Source organism: Salvelinus fontinalis, chromosome 33, assembly GCF_029448725.1.
Source record: "Salvelinus fontinalis isolate EN_2023a chromosome 33, ASM2944872v1, whole genome shotgun sequence".
Classification (NCBI taxonomy): Eukaryota; Metazoa; Chordata; class Actinopteri; order Salmoniformes; family Salmonidae; genus Salvelinus; species Salvelinus fontinalis.
Genome location: NC_074697.1, coordinates 21762215 through 21782245, shown reverse-complemented (window position 1 = coordinate 21782245; position 20031 = coordinate 21762215). Strand labels below are relative to the sequence as shown.

Here is a 20031-nt window from a genome sequence, read left to right as displayed (position 1 = left end):
GTTATTAGCAAGGATACTGGCAGTAGCAGCAAGCATAGGCCTGTTTGTTATTGGTATTATCTAGGCTACATTATGCATATGATAAATATCACGGAGGCCCTAATAACAGTGTCAATATTTAAATGTCCATTTAGCCTGTAAATGTACAATATGCCCTCAGGTCCCGCGTCAAAGGTTCACCTCTTGCCACGGCGGGCGAGCTAATCCGGTTACAGCGCACCTTTGCACTTGAATGGGTAACGACCTCTGTGCTTCTGCACCCCACGCGCATGCACCATTTTATGGAGAACATATGAAACGGGAGAAATTTGGGATGATACACAAAGAAAAGAAAACGCTTACAAAACAATCAATTATACGCCTACATTATTCACCAAATAGATGAAGAGGGTGTTTATGTTACTTATTGAACTTGAAAATATCAGACAAAAATAAAACAAGGCCATGGGATGAATGTATGACAAAAAAATAACACGCTTACTCCAACATCATCCAAATACCATTACCATCCAAAAGTTATCGGACCATAAAAACACAAACATTTTAATACGTGTGTGTTACTCTATATACTCTTGGGACTGAAGAAATTAAACTTAAAAGCAAACATGCCGCTAAGCAAGTAGAGTTGAGCTCCTTTAGATGGACAGTGGAGCGAAGAGGGGTTTTGTCTGAAGGTGGGGAATGAACCGTTGCTCTTTTAGATGGACAGTGGGGGCAAGAGGGGTTTTGTCTGAATTCAAAGTTGGGGAATGAACCTCTGTCCTTTGATTGATAGGGGAGCTCTAAAGAGCATGGTTGCTTTGACTTCTACAATTCCCTGCACTGCAGCCAAACTTTGAGGGAGAGAGAGACAGATTTGAATTGAGAGAGAGAGAGAGAGAGAGAGGAAGACTGCAATGCCCCTTCCTTGTGCGATTGCCTATAGGGACACTAAGGGTCTTTTCAACTAGCAAGGCAACTATAAATAAATGCCCGACAACACAATAGTAACGTCTCTGTCAGCAGAGCAGACGTTCTTTACGGCTCTCCTGGCGTCGTACCCTGCTGGGGCGCGAGTCCCCGTCAGACGGCTCTCCTGTTGGTAGTGCGCAATCTAAAAGCGACAATAAATTCCTCGAGGTGCACTAACTTTTGCTGCATCTGTCTTATCTTCAGGCCATGGAGTGAGAACAAATGGGTGCATACGCTCTAGGAAAATAATACCTTAAATTAAACACTGTTGTATGTTGAGTGACTAATCAATACTGCAACATCTAAAACTACACGTATCTGTATAGTTAATCAATATCTGTGTGTGAATTTATGATCTGAGGTGATGTCACATCTGTCAATGGGATAATGAAAGACCGTTCCTCAGTTCTTTCCCAAGCAACGTCTCTGACAACAACTGAAGAAAGTTTCCTGCACTGTCAGCCAATCATTACGCACGTCCAAGAGCCGGGGCTGCCTCCTCTAAACCAATCATAGAGCCTGGATCACTGATGTGAAAGAAGTACAGCACAACTAATAACTGTTCCTCTGGGTTTTGAACATCTTCCCTCACTCTGAACGTCTGTCAACAACAACAGCGAGAACAACATCACTTGCATTGATTTTAGGCCTTGATGACATCGCAGATTCCACACGTATCCAAGTGCCTCTCGACTGGTAAAACATCAAGGCATAGGCGCACTCTTCAGAAGTCTACCTCCAGTTTTTCCTGGTTTGGTAACTTGGGCTCTTTTTTTCGGGAGTCGGGAGTGTTTTTTTTTCTGCCAGGACGCTGGTTCTTGTCTAGTCCAGTGGCTACCCTATCAAGGCTAACCTTCCACGAACTGGAATACAGTGCATTTTTACTCATAATTTCACCCACTGGTCAAGCTCCATCGTCGGCAGCTCCCTGTTCTCCTCTCTGGCGGGAGGTTAGCAGAAGGCATAGGGTTGTGGAGGTATGACTGCGTTGGCTGGGGCAATACCAAGGATGATGCGCCCCATGCTGGCGCAGAACTACCCCCACAGTGGCTTCCCACTGGAAGGTAAAATCAAAAGTTGAAACAACTTTTTGAGCACTGCTTGTGGGAAGATTTGGGCTTCGATGCGTGATAATTAAAGAGCGATTATTAATATAGGAAACTCTGTGAATTAAATCTTGTAGCCTACACCATAGCCCCCCTCCTAAACAGAAACTTGGTCGTATCCAATTGTAAAAAAAATATTTAAACTTTCGGATTGACACGCAACATTGAGATGTATCACTATTAAATTGTAATTTTCTTTTCATGTTTCATTTTTCAATGTTCTTTTAATTTCGGTTATCGAATGCAAACCTCGACGTTTTGATCTGGTTTATTTTGTAGTCGTTATTGACATAACTTTTTGTATTTATCTATTTGTTTGTCAACTTTTGAGGATGAAACTCTTAATTTCATAATTTCCTAATCTCTGAAAACAACGTTTTTGTTTATTTACAGAATATGTACAGGGTTATATAAGTAGGCTATACACCCCTCTATATTAAATCCGAACATATCATTACTTAAGGAAACTTTTAAGGCCTTTTATTGTTACCAAACCTTTCAGTTGAAACAACTTTTATTTTTCTATTCGGCTATTATAATAATAAGTAGATAAGTAGATATAAGCTCTTTATTATGCCTTAATTAATTAACGATGATATGATTTAACATTATTTGTAGTAGCCTTGTGGTGTTATTAGTAGCCTATGATGGAATCAATGTTAGTTGTTGTGTTGTAGGCCTATAGTTTATAATCATCAAGCAATCTGTAGCCATTTTGTGTTTTCTTTTACGCAGTCTCTACCCCGTTAGGCCAAGGCAGAATGAACCAGCTCGGGGGAGTTTTCATAAATGGCAGACCTTTGCCCAACCATATCCGCCATAAGATCGTCGAAATGGCCCACCATGGCATCAGGCCATGCGTAATCTCCCGTCAGCTCCGCGTCTCTCACGGTTGCGTTTCCAAAATCCTCTGCCGATACCAGGAGACCGGCTCTATTCGACCCGGGGCCATCGGGGGAAGCAAACCCAAGGTAAGGGAGAGGGAGCACGAGCAGGTGAAAGTGTTCGGTTTTGTATTGTCATGCATTTTATTCTCCTTGTAAAACTGTTTGTCTCAAGGTATGACATGTTGGGTTAAAATTTAACAAGCCACAGGTTGAAAAAGCATGAAAGAGGCGTATATTGTGTTGTTGAGTGTAAGTAGACAGTGTAAGTAGACAGTGTAAGTAGACAGTGTAAGTAGACAGTGTAAGTAGATATAAGCTCTTTATTATGCCTTAATTAATTAACGATGATATGATTTGTCGTTTCTTAGCAGGGGACGACGCCTGATGTTGAGAAGAGAATAGAGGAGTACAAGCGGGACAACCCGGGTATGTTTAGCTGGGAGATTCGGGATAAATTACTGATGGATGGGATATGTGACCGGAACACCGTTCCATCAGGTAAAAGGAAATATCTGCAATCTGTCATAATTGCTGCCCATTTAAATTGGTGCAATCTTCACCTGCAGCCGTAGATTGTTCATCATCATCATGGTCATCACCATCACCATCATATATCACCGTCTTATTTATCATAATGGGCCTAATGTATTTTCCATCTCAATAACCACATTTTACCACAATACAAAACAGTTTACTCTCTGAAAACAAAAACGTAAACAACTGCTGAAAATTATATAATTGCCATGTTAAGTTTAAGTTAATATAAAATCATAAAAAATATTGCAATGCAATTATTTACGCTAAAGTCAATATATGTTTATATTTATTTGATGCTTTATCACGGTATATTAGAAGGAAAAATCAAAGCAAATGAGTGCAGATTGTTGAACTTTTATTTCGACTTTTCCAGTTTATTATTTATTAATCAGTGTTCTGTAATTTCTTGTAACACAGTGAGCTCTATCAGTCGCATCATGAGGAGTAAATTCGGAGGGAAGGGAGATGACGATGATGATGAAGATGAAATCGAGAAAAAGGAATTAGAAGAACACGAACGGCGGGCAAAACATAGCATCGAGGGCATCTTAGGAGACCGATGTGAGTGCAATCATAAATACATGAATTAATAAATTAATGTTCTCTCTTCTATAGGTAACTTGTGTGAGGCAGTTACTTTTTGCGTAAGGGGAAAGGCCCTTCATATACAGGCTTCCACTGTGCACTTTAATGTTATTTGAAACGATGAGGAAACCTCTCGTTTATTCAAAACTCAACAAAGTTTTACAGATAAAGGTTTTCATCTCGTTTTGTGTAAGCTTATTGACTTACATAATTCATTCTTGATAGGCTAGGCCTACATTTTCACCATGGGTGTCACCAGTCCTTACGGGTTGCCATTCATTTTTAGACTTTGTGAGATAGATAGGCCTTGTCTGTCTCTTTAACTCGAAGTTTTAGTTGTTGTAAAGTTTTTTTGTTTTGTTTTTGGAAGCACAGGGAGTGTGTCTTCCTTTGTCGACCGTCATAAAGTGCACTGGATTGTTTTTCAATCTTTATCGACCATATCGCTCCTGCTAATGCTTGTCCCATGAGGCGTTAGGATAATTCAAACAGCAGGTGATATATTTTGTGGGAAAGGGAGGATTGCCCCTTGTGTGTGTATGAATGTGTGTGTGTGTGTCTGTCTGTCTGTCTGTCTGTCTGTCTGTCTGTCTGTCTGTCTGTCTGTGTGTGTGTGTGTGTGTGTGTGTGTGTGTGTGTGTGTGTGTGTGTGTGTGTGTGTGTGTGTGTGTGTGTGTGTGTGTGTGTGTGTGTGTGTGTGTGTGTGTGTGTGTGTGTGAGAGAGAGAGAGAGAGAGAGCGAGAGAGAGCGAGAGCGCTAATGAAAAAATGAAAAGTTAACGAATGTGTAACTACACGTGCTTATACATAGTGGACAACACACGAAATTTGTTACCGACAAAACATAAGGTACAGGCCTCGAATCAGTCGAATGTTCTTCATTAAAAAGAATCCTGTATTCGAATAGCTTGTGCATATTCAAATTCTGCTACATATATTTTTATGTTAGGCCACTTGCAGGCCTATTTACCTTGTAGGCCTATTTTAAAATGTCTTTATCATACTAATAACATGCATTTTCTTCGAGATGCACATAGCCCCGTTGTAATGTTTGAGGAAATACCCCTATCAAAAGTATATAAAAAAAGAACCAAAAACTTGTTCCACCCCTAATTGTCATGGTACATTCCAAAACAAAGAAATATCATAACATCCCTTTTTACGGTTTCCTACAATTTATTATGACCGAATTCGCAGGCCTATTCCATCTTAATGCAGCTGCTCTCTGCTCTACTGTAAAATGCAGGCACAGTAAAACAAATTAGAGGAAAATACGGGGAGTTGGAGGGGACAAAACGTCCAAATGAGTTGATCAAACATTTGTATAACAGTTCCATCCCTCACAAAGCCAGGCCTCGAGCACACAATCGGACACTTGAGGATGAACTTGGGAGACAAAGCCACGAGAGTCCATTGAGACTGACGCTTCGGTTATGCGTGGACAAAGCCTGGCTTCGCAGCAGCTTGGTCACCATAAAAGAAGGCAACCTGTTTATAATTCAGTCAGAAAAAGAGAGGGAGCTTCCCAACAAAAGGCCTAGAAAATACATTATGAAACCGCAATGAAGGATGAATTATTCAGGTCCGTCAATAGCCGCTGCTCGGGCTAGGTCTAGAGACTGTTCACCATGGAGAAATGGCCGTTTTCACCTACAAAATGTTTCTTTTGGAGTCGTTTTAAGTCATATAAAGAAGCCGACTGCCATTCAGAACCCCTCAAGCCCCCTTTCACTCTCCCTCTCTCTCTCTCTCTCTCTCTCTCTCTCTCTCTCTCTCACACACACACACACACACACACACACACACACACACACACACACACACACACACACACACACACACACACACACACACACACACACACACACACACACACACACACACACACACACACACACACACACACACACACAGAGTGTATAGGCCTAACTGATATTTAAAAAACATAACTTTCAGCTTAACACGCTGATTTAATGGCGAGATGGATTACATTTATTGATCATATGGTACTTTTATTTTTGGACATTCAGAGCATTGCCGACATAATAGTTTACGAAAATACAAACTGCTAGTGTATTATGTGCACGCATGTTGTACATTTTGTGCACAATCACGTATTTTACACAATGTTTAAAAGTTGTTTACACAAAGTCGAACCGTTTTTTTGTTGGTCCTTCTGGTTCCTGCTTTGGACACTTTTATATTAGCCTACGTTTTTTTTGTTAATGTCACCGAATAATTATTTAGGCATGTTACAAATTCCAATGCCACAAGATAATAAATTATATTTTCTGTTACAGCCTCATATCAACGACTTTGACAAAGTATTATAGCTCATAAAATGTCAAACATTTTCCAAAATATATGCATTTGCTACTTGATGGTTATTAATAATTTAACTCATAGGCCTAATAATTGTAGTCATTTTATTATTTTTATAAGTGCAAATTGTTGCACAATATATTTTTCTTACCAATAAGGCCTAATGATATGAAATTGGCTAGTAACATGCCTCTCTGCATGGTCTATTATTAGGTCTTTGATGCCCTATTCTTGCACTCTTAAACATTAATAATGTCTTCTAAATGATTTGATATTGTGCTATGTCACATTTAATGATCGAGGGAGTGTATTAAAGTCTCATTTGGTGAATGGGGACCAATGTTCTCCCCGGAGAGGCGCGCTTGGCCTCGAGCGGTGGTCACAATGGAACATGCGCACTGCTGCAATCCTCACCCATCATGCTCTCACCCCCTTGCGCTCTCAAAATCTCTTCAAGCGGATTAAATCGATCCCTTTATTTTATTTTACTTTCATCCGGAGAGCTAAGCCGCCCCTCTCCCTTGCTTTCCTTCTCTTTCTCTCTATGCCCGCGGCGCACATTCGTTTAATATCTATGGTTCATCTTCTGGAGTGCAACCGCTAACAAAAGAAAGTCATTTCGTTGTTGAAAAGTCCCTAAAATGAAGTTATCCGTTAAGCCATTGACCCCTCTAATATTTGTCTTTATTTATTGGGTTACCAATAAATGCTACATTGTTTTATTAATTCCAAAATGTAGGCTATAAGTTAATAATAGTAAGCCTAACTTAGTAGCAGTTTCCGTTAGAAACGTTGTTTTGTGTCCACGTGCTCATTTGGGCTCGCTTTACCTTAGTCAGTTTGCTATCCTATTTTCATTCATACCAGTCAAATTATCATTTTAACCTAAGGGTAAACGAAAAATGTAAATGACCTTTGCCACGACAGTGCTTTGACTTGAAACGGGAACACTTAACGTTTGCAGTAATATCAGTTGACTCTAACTAATGCATGGTTTAGGCTATTATGCGTAGGTAATAATAGTTGTAATGAGCGCACATTCCAAATAGGGTGCTGTTTGGACCTGAGGACTAGGCTTTTGTGGCACTCTAGAGACTAGTTTAGATGGGTATAAGGATGCCAGCAACGTAATTTCTCAACATTTTTTTTACCGACTTTTAGTTTTATCGAGACCTGTGGTGTCTACTATTTTCGTGCGTTTTTTCTGTCTGGTCTCATTTGGAATTATGTTTTTACAGCCGCAATTACAATCTGAAAAATACTTTTTTTCAGCGAAGCGGGTCAAACATTGATGAAGTAGATGTTTGTTAAGGCCATTGTTGTGCGAGGGGAGGAGCACGAGTTGAGCCCCTGGTCGTTCAGAATTCATTATCATTTCCCTTAAGTGTCCACATCAAAGGCGGCTCGTTTGGATTTATTTGTCTGGGTGAAAAAACTACAGAAATGTGTTTCGAAAATCTCAAACTCCCTAAATTGCAGCCTCGTGCACCACAATGCCTAAAATGATGCGCAAGCATATCCCCACGCGCCAAATGTGTTTGGAATAAAGGCTTGTGCAGTTTGACTTGAACGTAGATAGTAGGGCAGGCTATCTTTCTCAATTCATGTATCAGAGAAAATACTTTCCACTTAGAATTACAATAGTTGAACACATTCTGCCACTCTTCAGAAAATACTTGTCTAAATGTCCAGTCAGTGCTCCTCTCTCACTAAATGCCTCCTGCACATATTTTCTATTTTGGCACAGTTCCTGCATACCATTAGCAGGGGTTGGATATAGTAGTTTCTCTGCCTTCCAGAATCTAAAAGGCTAACATTGAGTTAATTAACCCTAGAAATTGAGCTAATGACTAATAATGTACTCATCGGCCCTCCCCTCTCTCCCCCTTTCTCATATTTACAGTGTATCTTCTTAACCTTACTTGGCTAATTAAAATTACCCCGAGTAACGCTGATGATACATACAGAGGAGCCTTGTTGGCCCAGCACATTTCCATTTATACTCGGATACACACAAAATTCCCCATCTGAAAGACAAACAGTCAAAGGGGATAACTTTATTTTGTGAAAGGGAATCCTGGAAAGGGCTAATTGAATAAGTCTGAGATCTTTGAAAACCTGCCATGGTGAGCGCAGTCATCGTGTCATAATTAGGTTTATTGAGGCGCATTCCGCCAATCTGCTGCCATTCTCCCAGCCTCATTGTGCCCAGAGCCAGGCCAATAGCTGCAGGACAAAAGGAAATCAAGAGCTGACAATACATGAAAGAGCCAAAAGATTTAGCTGCTTTTGTCACAGAAACTGAGCAGGACTTTGTTTGTGTAAATAAAGTTGACGAACTGCCCACTACTCAGGCGAAGGTATGGAGCTTCTATACAATTTACTATGTGGGCACACACTGGATTAGTGCCAGGAGGAGAGCGGGAGGGAGGGAAAGAGGGAGAGAGGAGGAGAGGCAGAGAGGGGGAGAGTGAGAAAGAGAGTGAGTGTGGTTTTGGCCTTTCTAGGGAGTTTTTCCTAGCCACCGTGCTTCTACACCTGCATTGCTTGCTGTTTGGGGTTTTAGGCTGGGTTTCTGTACAGCACTTCGAGATATTAGCTGATGTACGAAGGGCTATATAAAATAAACTTGATTGATTGATTGATTGGAAGAGAGAATGGAGGGGACGGTAAACGAGAAGGCTTTGAGAGAGTATTAGGGGCTAGGTTTGTGTATTTAGTGAGTGAGAGTTTGCAGAGTTATGTTCTGCATGGCTTCTGATGTTGGATTTGTGATGTTCATCATTGTCTTACAGTGGTGCTGGAAGAGGGAGGGTGGTGAAGCGTGGTGAGATGAGGTTTTGCTATTGTGGGCATCTGGTTTGTGAAGCATAAGAGGCATTGAAGATGGAAACACATTACAGATTACTGAAGCTTTCACACAAGTCATACATTGGTATTTTGGAGTGAAAGTTTGAGTTGTATGTGCATTTCAAGTTAGGGAACAGAAGAATTAGACTATAAGGAAACTCCGTAAGATGACCTGATTGATTCCACTCCACTCATGGCACATTCCATGTACACTCTTAAATAGACTTCACACTTTAGTTCTTCTCTGTGATTTTCACCTTGTAAACACGATTTCACATTGAAAATATCCAGCAGTAGATGATTCATACATTCATAAAGGTGGTTCATTAAAGAGAGTGATAGAAAACTTGACAACCTTGACATCTTCGGTTCTTACATCTTGTGTTCTATACGAGAAGCTATGAATAATAGTCACTTCTGGCACATTAATTGTTGTCGATACGGTCTCTGGCAACGATCAAAGTAGGGTGAAGAAGCTATATAGAAAATGTCCAATATGTTATTTTAAGACTTCAGAGAAACATAGAGTTAGACTGAGGTTATATAGAGTTAGTGGCTATATAGAGTTGGACTGGGTCTATATAGATTTAGACTGAGGTTATATAGAGTTATACTGAGGTTATATAGTTAAACTGAGGTTAAATAGAGTTAGTGGCTAAATAGAGTTGGACTGGGTCTATATAGAGTTAGACTGAGGTTATATAGATTTAGACTGAGGTTATATAGTTAAACTGAGGTTAAATAGAGTTAGTGGCAATATAGAGTTAGACAGGGTCTATATAGAGTTAGACTGAGGTTATATAGATTTAGACTGAGGTTATATAGAGCTGGTGGCAATGTAGAGTTAGACCGGGTCTATATAGAGTTAGACTGAGGTTATATAGAGTTAGACTGAGGTTATATAGATTTAGACTGAGGTTATATAGAGCTGGTGGCAATGTAGAGTTAGACCGGGTCTATATAGAGTTAGACTGAGGTTATATAGAGTTAGTGGTTATATAGAGTTAGACTGAGGTTATATAGAGTTAGACTGAGGTTATATAGAGTTATACTGAGGTTATATAGAGTTAGACTGAGGTTATATAGAGTTATACTGAGGTTATATAGTTAGACTGAGGTTATATAGAGTTATACTGAGGTTATATAGAGTTAGACTGAGGTTATATAGAGTTAGACTGAGGTTATATAGAGTTAGACTGAGGTTATATAGAGTTAGAATGAGGTCATATAGAGTTAGACTGAGGGTATATAGAGTTAGACTGAGATTATATAGAGTTAGATTGTGTGGTATATGGCCAATATACAACGGTTAAGGGCTGTTCTTGTGCACGATGCAATGCTGAGTGCCTGAATACTGCCCTTAGCCGTGGTAAAATGGCCATATACCACAAACCCCCGAGGTGCCTTATTGCTATTAGAAACTGGTTAGCAATGTAATTAGAACAGTAAAAATAATGTCAGCCAATCAGCATTCAGGGCTCAAACCACACAGATTGAAGTCAGACTCAGGCTATGTAGAGTTATACTGAGGCTATGTAGAGTTATACTGAGGCTATGTAGAGTTATACTGAGGGTATATAGAGTTATACTGAGGCTATGTAGAGTTATACTGAGGCTATGTAGAGTTATACTGAGGCTATGTAGAGTTATACTGAGGCTACGTAGAGTTATACTGAGGCTATATAGAGTTATACTGAGGCTATGTAGAGTTATACTGAGGCTATGTAGAGTTATACTGAGGCTATATAGAGTTATACTGAGGCTATGTAGAGTTATACTGAGGCTATGTAGAGTTATACTGAGGCTATGTATAGTTATACTGAGGCTATGTAGAGTTATACTGAGGAAATATAGAGTTATACTGAGGCAATATAGAGTTATACTGAGGCAATATAGAGTTATACTGAGGCTATGTAGAGTTATACTGAGGCTATGTAGAGTTATACTGAGGTTATGTAGAGTTATACTGAGGCTATGTAGAGTTATACTGAGGCTATGTAGAGTTATACTGAGGTTATGTAGAGTTATACTGAGGCTATGTAGAGTTATACTGAGGTTATGTAGAGTTATACTGAGGCTATGTAGAGTTATACTGAGGCTATGTAGAGTTATACTGAGGCTATGTAGAGTTATACTGAGGCTATGTAGAGTTATACTGAGACTATATAGAGTTATACTGAGGCTATGTAGAGTTATACTGAGGCAATATAGAGCAAAATAGCGATTTCCCTAAATAACATGAGCATCTGATGACAGGGAATATCAGTCTGTCTGAGGAATGTGTCACTCAGTGTGTCCCTGGGCACAAGGGCACAGGGGGCAAGAGGGAGCACCAAATCACTCTCACTAACCCTCGCCTCAGGCTCTCTCCGTCCCTCTCCTCTTCTCCTCTCCTACTCTCCTACTCCCTTACTCCTCCGCCTCGCATTCGTTTTTTAAAATAATGCCGTGCATGATGACGATCCAAGCGTTGAAACATAGTTATCTGCAGATGAATGGGGGCTCTATGCTTCATTAAAGCCTCTTTCTCCTTTCACACCCCTATTGTGACCCTCTGATATCAATTCAAAGGGCAATTAATGAATGCAGACCAACTTTGAAGTGGGGGGGATGGAGAATGAGTAGGGGCTCGGAGTTTCCCCCTTCAGCCCCTTCAGACCCTCTCGCACCCCCTTCACCCGTGATGGACTTGCCACATTCAGCCGAGCACGCCAAAAGACAGTTTGAAGTGAGTGAAAGAGTGAAAAGGCCTGCGAAGGTCAAGGAGAATGGCTGCCATAGAATAAGACCTCTCTTTATCTGATGGAAGTATTCCACCAAACAACGGCTAGAGAAAGAGAGAGAAGCAAGGGGGTGAGATATTGTTTTTACAAGTGTGTGTTAGTGTGTGTGCATGTGCAGAGGAGGGATTGGGGGTGTCAAAGCTGTTGAACGCAGGGCTAAGGCAACTGAATGCAGTGGTTAAACAAGGAAAGGCAGACAGGGAGTTGTCAATCACTTGACTGAGGTAGGGGCATAAGGCTCTGGAGAGGGCAAGGGTAGGGGCATAAGCCTCTGGAGAGGGCAAGGGTAGGGGTATAAGGCTCTGGACAGGGCAGGTGAAAGGGTAGAGGCATAAGGCCCTGGACAGGGCAGAGGCAGGGGTATAAGGCTCTGGAGAGGGCAAGGGTAGGGGTATAAGGCTCTGAACAGGGCAGAGGCAGGGGTATAAGGCCCTGGACAGGGCAGAGGCAGGGGCATAAGGTTCTGGACAGGGCAGGGGCAGGGGCAGGGGCATAAGGTTCTGGACAGGGCAGGGGTAGAGGTATAAGGCCCTGGACAGGGCAGAGGCAGGGGCATAAGGCTCTGGACAGGGCAGGGGCAGGGGCATAAGGTTCTGGACAGGGCAGGGGCAGGGGCAGGGGCATAAGGTTCTGGACAGGGCAGGGGCAGGGGCAGGGGCATAAGGTTCTGGACAGGGCAGGGGTAGAGGTATAAGGCCCTGGCCAGGGCAGAGGCAGGGGCATAAGGCTCTGGACAGGGCAGGGGCAGGGGCATAAGGTTCTGGACAGGGCAGGGGTAGAGGTATAAGGCCCTGGACAGGGCAGAGGCAGGGGCATAAGGCTCTGGACAGGGCAGGGGCAGGGGCATAAGGTTCTGGACAGGGCAGGGGTAGAGGTATAAGGCCCTGGACAGGGCAGAGGCAGGGGCATAAGGCTCTGGACAGGGCAGGGGCAGGGGCATAAGGTTCTGGACAGGGCAGGGGTAGAGGTATAAGGCCCTGGACAGGGCAGAGGCAGGGGCATAAGGTTCTGGACAGGGCAGGGGCAGGGGCATAAGGTTCTGGACAGGGCAGGGGTAGAGGCATAAGGCCCTGGACAGGGCAGAGGCAGGGGCATAAGGTTCTGGACAGGGCAGAGCTAGAGGCATAAGGTTCTGGACAGGGCAGAGGCAGGGGCATAAGGTTCTGGACAGGGCAGGGGCAGGGGCATAAGGCCCTGGACAGGGCAGAGGCAGGGGCATAAGGTTCTGGACAGGGCAGAGGCAGGGGCATAAGGTTCTGGACAGGGCAGAGGCAGGGGCATAAGGTTCTGGACAGGGCAGGGGTAGAGGCATAAGGTTCTGGACAGGGCAGAGGCAGGGGCATAAGGTTCTGGACAGGGCAGGGGTAGAGGCATAAGGTTCTGGACAGGGCAGAGGCAGGGGCATAAGGTTCTGGACAGGGCAGGGGCAGGGGCATAAGGCCCTGGACAGGGCAGAGGCAGGGGCATAAGGTTCTGGACAGGGCAGGGGCAGGGGCATAAGGTTCTGGACAGGGCAGGGGTAGAGGCATAAGGCCCTGGACAGGGCAGAGGCAGGGGCATAAGGCCCTGGACAGGGCAGAGGCAGGGGCATAAGGTTCTGGACAGGGCAGGGGCAGGGGCATAAGGTTCTGGACAGGGCAGGGGTAGAGGTATAAGGCCCTGGACAGGGCAGAGGCAGGGGCATAAGGCTCTGGACAGGGCAGGGGCAGGGACATAAGGTTCTGGACAGGGCAGGGGCAGGGGCATAAGGTTCTGGACAGGGTAGGGGCAGGGGCATAAGGTTCTGGACAGGGCAGGGGCAGCGGTACAAGGCTCTGGACAGGGCAGGGCAAGCTGAGAGGGAGGGAGTTCACCTTGCTCTCTATAGTAGAATCTAGAAACTGCAATTTCATATTCTTTAGGAACTATAACTTGTTGTTACTATACTAGTACCATGTTATTAACATTTCATTACATGGCGTAATGTAAAGTGCTACCAACAGTCAAAGATAACAGAGCTTAACTGTTTTTGACTTTGTAAAAGAGAGAGTCGTATTGAGTTAACTCCCCAGTGGTCGGTCAGTGCCTAGCTCTCTCTGCTTGTCAGACCAGGCTAAGTGGGGTCAGAGGTCAACATAGTATCATTGTCCATCATCCCTACAGGAAACAGGGTTACAATCATATTTGGTTCAACATGACAGGTAACAGCTTCCTGTTGTCCTGCCACAGCACAGACTCTCATAACTCCTATTGCTGTCTCCAGGTTTTCTGTGTAGAGGTTTTCTGTCTACAGGTTTTCTGTGTAGAGCTTTTCTGTCCAGAGGTTTTCTCTGTAGAGGTTTTCTGTCTAGAGATTTTCTGTCTAGAGGTTTTTGGGCTACAGGTTTTCTGTGTATAGGTTTTCTGTCCAGAGGTTTTCTGTGTAGAGGTTTTCTTTGTAGAGGTTTTCTGTCTAGAGGTTTTCTATCTATAGGTTTTCTGTCTACAGGTTTTCTGTGTATAGGTTTTCTGTCTACAGGTTTTCTGTGTATAGGTGTTCTGTCTAGAGGTTTTCTGTGTATAGGTGTTCTGTCTAGAGGTTTTCTGTGTATAGGTGTTCTGTCTAGAAGTTTTCTGTCTAGAGGTTTTCTGTGTATAGGTTGTTCTGTCTAGAGATTTTCTGTCTAGAGGTTTTCTGTGTATAGGTGTTCTGTCTAGAGGTTTTCTGTCTAGAGGTTTTCTGTCTAGAGGTTTTCTGTGTATAGGTGTTCTGTCTAGAGGTTTTCTGTGTATAGGTGTTCTGTCTAGAGGTTTTCTGTCTAGAGGTTTTCTGTCCAGAGGTTTTCTGTCTAGATGTTTTCTGTCTAGAGCAGTGGTTCCCAAACTTTTTATAGTTCCATACCCCTTCAAACATTCAACTTCCAGCTGCGTACCCCCTCTAGCACCACGGTCAGCGCACTCTCAAATGTTGTTTTTTGCCATCATTGTAAGCCTTCCACACACACTATATGATACATTTATTAAACATAAGAATGAGTGTGAATTTTTGTCACAACCAGGCTCGTGGGAAGTGACAAAGAGCTCTTATAGGACCAGGGCACCAATAATAATAATCAATAATTTAGCTCTTTATTTAGCCGTCTTACATATAAAACCTTATTTGTTCATCGAAAATTGTGAATAGCTCACAACACGTTAATGAGAAGGGTGTGCTTGAAAGGATGCACATAACTCCACAATGTTGGGTTGTATTGGAGAGAGTCTCAGTCTTAAATCATTTCCACACATAGTCTGTGCTTGTATTTTGTTTTCATGCTAATGAGGGCCCAGAATCCACTCTCACGTAGGTACGTGGTTGCGAAGGGCATCAGTGTCTTAACAGTGCAATTTGCCAAGGCAAGAAACTCTGAGCACAGCCCAATCCAGAAATATGGCAGTGGCTTTTAAATTACATTTTCACAGAACCGCTTGTTGCAATTTCAATGAGGCTCTCTTGTTCAGATATCGGTAAGTGTACTGGATGCAGGGCATGAAAGGGATAACGAATCCAGTTGTTTGTGTCGTCCGTTTCGGGAAAGTACCTGCGTAATTGCGCACCCAGCTCACTCAGATTCTTCGCTATATCACATTTGACATTGTCCGTAACCTTGAGTTCATTTGCACACAAAACATGATACAATGATGGAAAGACCTGTGTGTTGTCCTTGTTAATGCAGACAGAAAAGAGCTCCAACTTCTTAGCCTCAATTTTTGTCCCGCACATTGAATATAGTTGCGGAGAGTCCCTGTAATCCTAGATTCAGATCATTCAGGCGAGAAAAAACAGATAGACCAGTCGTGTGAGAAACTCGTCATCATGCAAGCGGTCAGACAAGTGAAAATGATGGTCAGTAAAGAACACTTTAAGCTCGTCTCTCAATTTAAAAAAAAGTGTCAATACTTTGCCCCTTGATAACCAGCTCACTTCTGTATGTTGTAAAAGCGTTACATGGTCGCTGCCCATATCATTGCATAATGCAGAAAATACACGAGAGTTCAGGGGCCTTGCTTTAACAAAGTTAACCATTTTCACTGTAGTGTCCAAAACGTCTTTCAAGCTGTCAGGCATTCCCTTGGCAGCAAGAGCCTCTCGGTGGATGCTGCAGTGTACCCAAGTGGCATCGGAGCAACTTCTTGCACACGCGTTTCCAATCCACTATGTCTCCCTGTCATGGCTTTTGCGCCATCATTACAGATACCAACACATCTTGACCACCACAAGTCCATTTGATGTCACAAAGCTGTTCAGTACTTAAAAAAATATCCTCTCCTGTTGTCCTGTTGTCCTGGTTTCCAGAAGAGAATGTCTTCCTTATTGACCCCCGATAAACATAACGGACATATACCAGGAGCTGTGCCAGGCCTGCCATGTCTGTTGACTCATCCAGCTGTAACGCTTATAATTCACTGGCTTGTATGTGAAGCAGTAATTGTTTTAAAACATCTCCTTCCATGTCACTGATGCGTTGTGAAACAGTGTTGTTTGGTGAAGAAATTGTCTGTATATTTTTTGGGGCCTTTTCCCCCAGCACTGTCCCAGCCATATCCACGGCAGCAGAAAGAATGAAGTCCTCCACAATAGTATGGGGCTTGCCTGTCCTAGCCACTCGGTACCTCACCATATAAGACGCTTCTAGACCCTTCTTATAAATGGTATCTGTTGCTTTTATACATGTCTTACTACTTGAAAGTCGTCTTTATTCTGGATCAAAAAACTCCCGTGGCTTATTTTTCAAATTGGCATCTTTTGTTTCGAAATGTCTGCGCAAGAGTGAAGGTTTCCAGCGAAAGAGTAGCGGTTAATGTGATTGGATGTTAATTATTTGACTAGTCTCTCTCTCTCTCTCTCTCTCTCTCTCTCTCTCTCTCTCTCTCTCTCTCTCTCTCTCTCTCTCTCTCGGTTTTCTCTCTCAAGTTTTTCTGTCTAGAGGTTTTCTCTCTCTCTCTCTCTCTCTCTCTCTCTCTCTCTCTCTCTCTCTCTCTCTCTCACACACACACACACACACACACACACACACACACACACACACACACACACACACACACACACACACACACACACACACACACACACACACACACACACACACACACACACACACACACACACACACACACACACACACACACACACACACACACGTTGACAGTGCAGACAAACACACAGCGCTCTTCACACACTCTCAATTACAGGGCAGCTGTAGAGGTCGGGGCTCCTCCTTAGCAAGTCAAGTGAGCACCCCCCATCTCCTTTAACAACATGGTAGAGGCGCAGATGGGCCCATAAGCTGTCGGTTAACCATTATCCTTCAGTCCTTCAGGCATCTGCCCAGTCCTCTATGTACTGTTTAATGCAGTTGGGCAGTCACTTAGTCCCCCGGCCCCTGAAAAGGACCAGCGTCACTCCCCGCCCAATTAAATGCTTCATTTGTTTCCTCTGCCTTTTGTTTTGTTTCGGAGGGGGGCACATGTCACTGACTCAGTTACCCTCTTCATTTACCAAACACCCAAAGAGAACTTCCATGGCTGTACCCGTCATCCGTCCATTAACCACCATGAGAAGGTTGTGTAAATAGAAACACATATGGTCAGCCACCCCACCCATCCACCAACCCACCATGCCCAAAACTGAGTTCCATACACACAGTGCACCCCGCCTCCATCTCTCTGTGGACATTTTAAAGCCTTTTTGTCCCCACTCGCAGTCCCCACAAAACCAAGCTGATTTCCAGGAGCACAGTCTGTTTCAGTTAAATCCTCTATTCTTTACCATCCTCGGGAATGGGGGGGAGCTCAGCTCCGGTTGTTTTGGCTCAGGCTGCTATGTGCTGCGTGCCTCTCCGGTTGTTTTGGCTCAGGCTGCTATGTGCTGCGTGCCTCTCCGGTTGTTTTGGCTCAGGCTGCTATGTGCTGCGTGCCTCTCCGGTTGTTTTGGCTCAGGCTGCTATGTGCTGCGTGCCTCTCCGGTTGTTTTGGCTCAGGCTGCTATGTGCTGCGTGCCTCTCCGGTTGTTTTGGCTCAGGCTGCTATGTGCTGCGTGCCTCTCAGGTTGTTTTGGCTCAGGCTGCTATGTGCTGCGTGCCTCTCCGGTTGTTTTGGCTCAGGCTGCTATGTGCTGTGTCCCTCTCCGGTTGTTTTGGCTCAGGCTGCTATGTGCTGCGTGCCTCTCCGGTTGTTTTGGCTCAGGCTGCTATGTGCTGCGTGCCTCTCAGGTTGTTTTGGCTCAGGCTGCTATGTGCTGCGTGCCTCTCAGGTTGTTTTGGCTCAGGCTGCTATGTGCTGCGTGCCTCTCCGGTTGTTTTGGCTCAGGCTGCTATGTGCTGCGTGCTGCTCCGGTTGTTTTGGCTCAGGCTGCTATGTGCTGCGTGCCTCTCAGGTTGTTTTGGCTCAGGCTGCTATGTGCTGCGTGCCTCTCCGGTTGTTTTGGCTCAGGCTGCTATGTGCTGCGTGCCTCTCCGGTTGTTTTGGCTCAGGCTGCTATGTGCTGCGTGCCTCTCAGGTTGTTTTGGCTCAGGCTGCTATGTGCTGTGTGCCTCTCCGGTTGTTTTGGCTCAGGCTGCTATGTGCTGCGTGCCTCTCCGGTTGTTTTAGCTCAGGCTGCTATGTGCTGTGTGCCTCTCAGGACTACAGTTTGTTTAAATTAAACTGTTTTCTTTTCTCTGCTATTCTCCTTCTCTCTCTGCGGCTTAACTTCTCTGGGATATGTGGGACGCTAACGTCCCACTTGGCCAAAAGCCAGAAAAAATGTAGGGCGCCAAATTCAAATATATTACTATAAAAATCTATCTTTCATGAAATCACAAATGAAAGACATCAAATTAAAGCTACACATGTTGTGAATCCAGCCAACATGTCTGATTTCAAAAAGGATTTACAGCAAAAGCACACCAAACGATTATGTTAGCTCAGTACATAGCCACAGAAAAACACAGCCATTTTCCCAGCAAAAGATAGTAGTCACAAAAAACAGAAATAGAGATAAAATTAATCACTAACCTTTGATGATCTTCATCAGATGACACTCATAGGACATCATGTTACACAATACATTTATGTTCTGTTCGATAATGTGCATATTTATATCCACAAATCTCGGTTTACATTGGCGCCATGTTCAGAAATGCCTCCAAAATATCCGGAGAAATTGCAGAAAGCCACGTCAAATAACAGAAATACTCATCATAAACTTTGATGAAAGATACATGTTTTACATAGAATAAAATATACACTTGTTCTTAATGCAACCGCTGTGTCAGATTTAAAAAAAACTTTACGTAAAAAGCATACCATGCAATAATCTGAGACGGCGCTCAAAAATAACAACATTTCTCCGCCATGTTGGAGTCAACAGAAATACGAAATGACATCATAAATATTCCCTTACCTTTGATCATCTTCATCAGAATGCACTCCCAGGAATCCTAGTTCCACAATAAATCGTTGTTTTGTTCGATAATGTCCATTACTTATGTCTAAGTAGCTACTTTTGCTAGCATGTTTAATGCACATGTCCAAACGCTCGCGCAGATGCAGGCGAACTCGGACAAAAACTTCAAAATGTTATATAACAGGTCGAATAAACTGGTCAAACTAAGTAGAGAATCAATCTTCAGGATGTTGTTATCATATATATCCAATAACGTTCCAACCGGAGCATTCCTTCATGTCTGTAGAAGTTATGGAACGCAAGGCGATATCATGAGGAAAGCGCGTGACCAGGAACTGGCAATCTGCCAGACCACTGACTCATTCCCCTCTCATCCGGCCCCACAACACAGCATAAGCTTCATTCCACGTTCTACAGACTGTTGACATCTAGTGGAAGGCGCAGGAAGTGCAAACAGATCCATATCTTACAGGGAATTGAATAGGCGATGAGTCGAACATTGACCAGTCTCAGAATTCACACTTCCTGTTTGGATTTTTTCTCAGGTTTTTGCCTGCCATATGAGTTCTGTTATACTCACAGACATCATCCAAACAGTTTTAGAAACTTCAGAGTGTTTTATATCCA

General features: G+C 43.4%; 1 protein-coding gene across 6 annotated transcripts in view; it reads left to right on the top strand.

Annotated features, from left to right (window-relative positions):
* Positions 1-1456: 1456 nt before the first annotated feature.
* The window catches only part of LOC129831804 (paired box protein Pax-3-like), a 46110-nt gene continuing 27535 nt past the window's right edge, over positions 1457-20031 (top strand). The window contains exons 1-4 of one of the 6 annotated variants that reach the window (XM_055895273.1): positions 1457-2015; positions 2793-3028; positions 3313-3442; positions 3899-4042. In XM_055895273.1, the coding sequence (XP_055751248.1) occupies positions 1931-2015; positions 2793-3028; positions 3313-3442; positions 3899-4042 (595 nt within the window). In that variant the 5' untranslated portion in view covers positions 1457-1930. The remainder of the gene's footprint in view (positions 2016-2792; positions 3029-3312; positions 3443-3898; positions 4043-20031) is intronic. The other 5 variants (XM_055895270.1, XM_055895271.1, XM_055895272.1 and 2 more) reach the window with 5 other exon arrangements.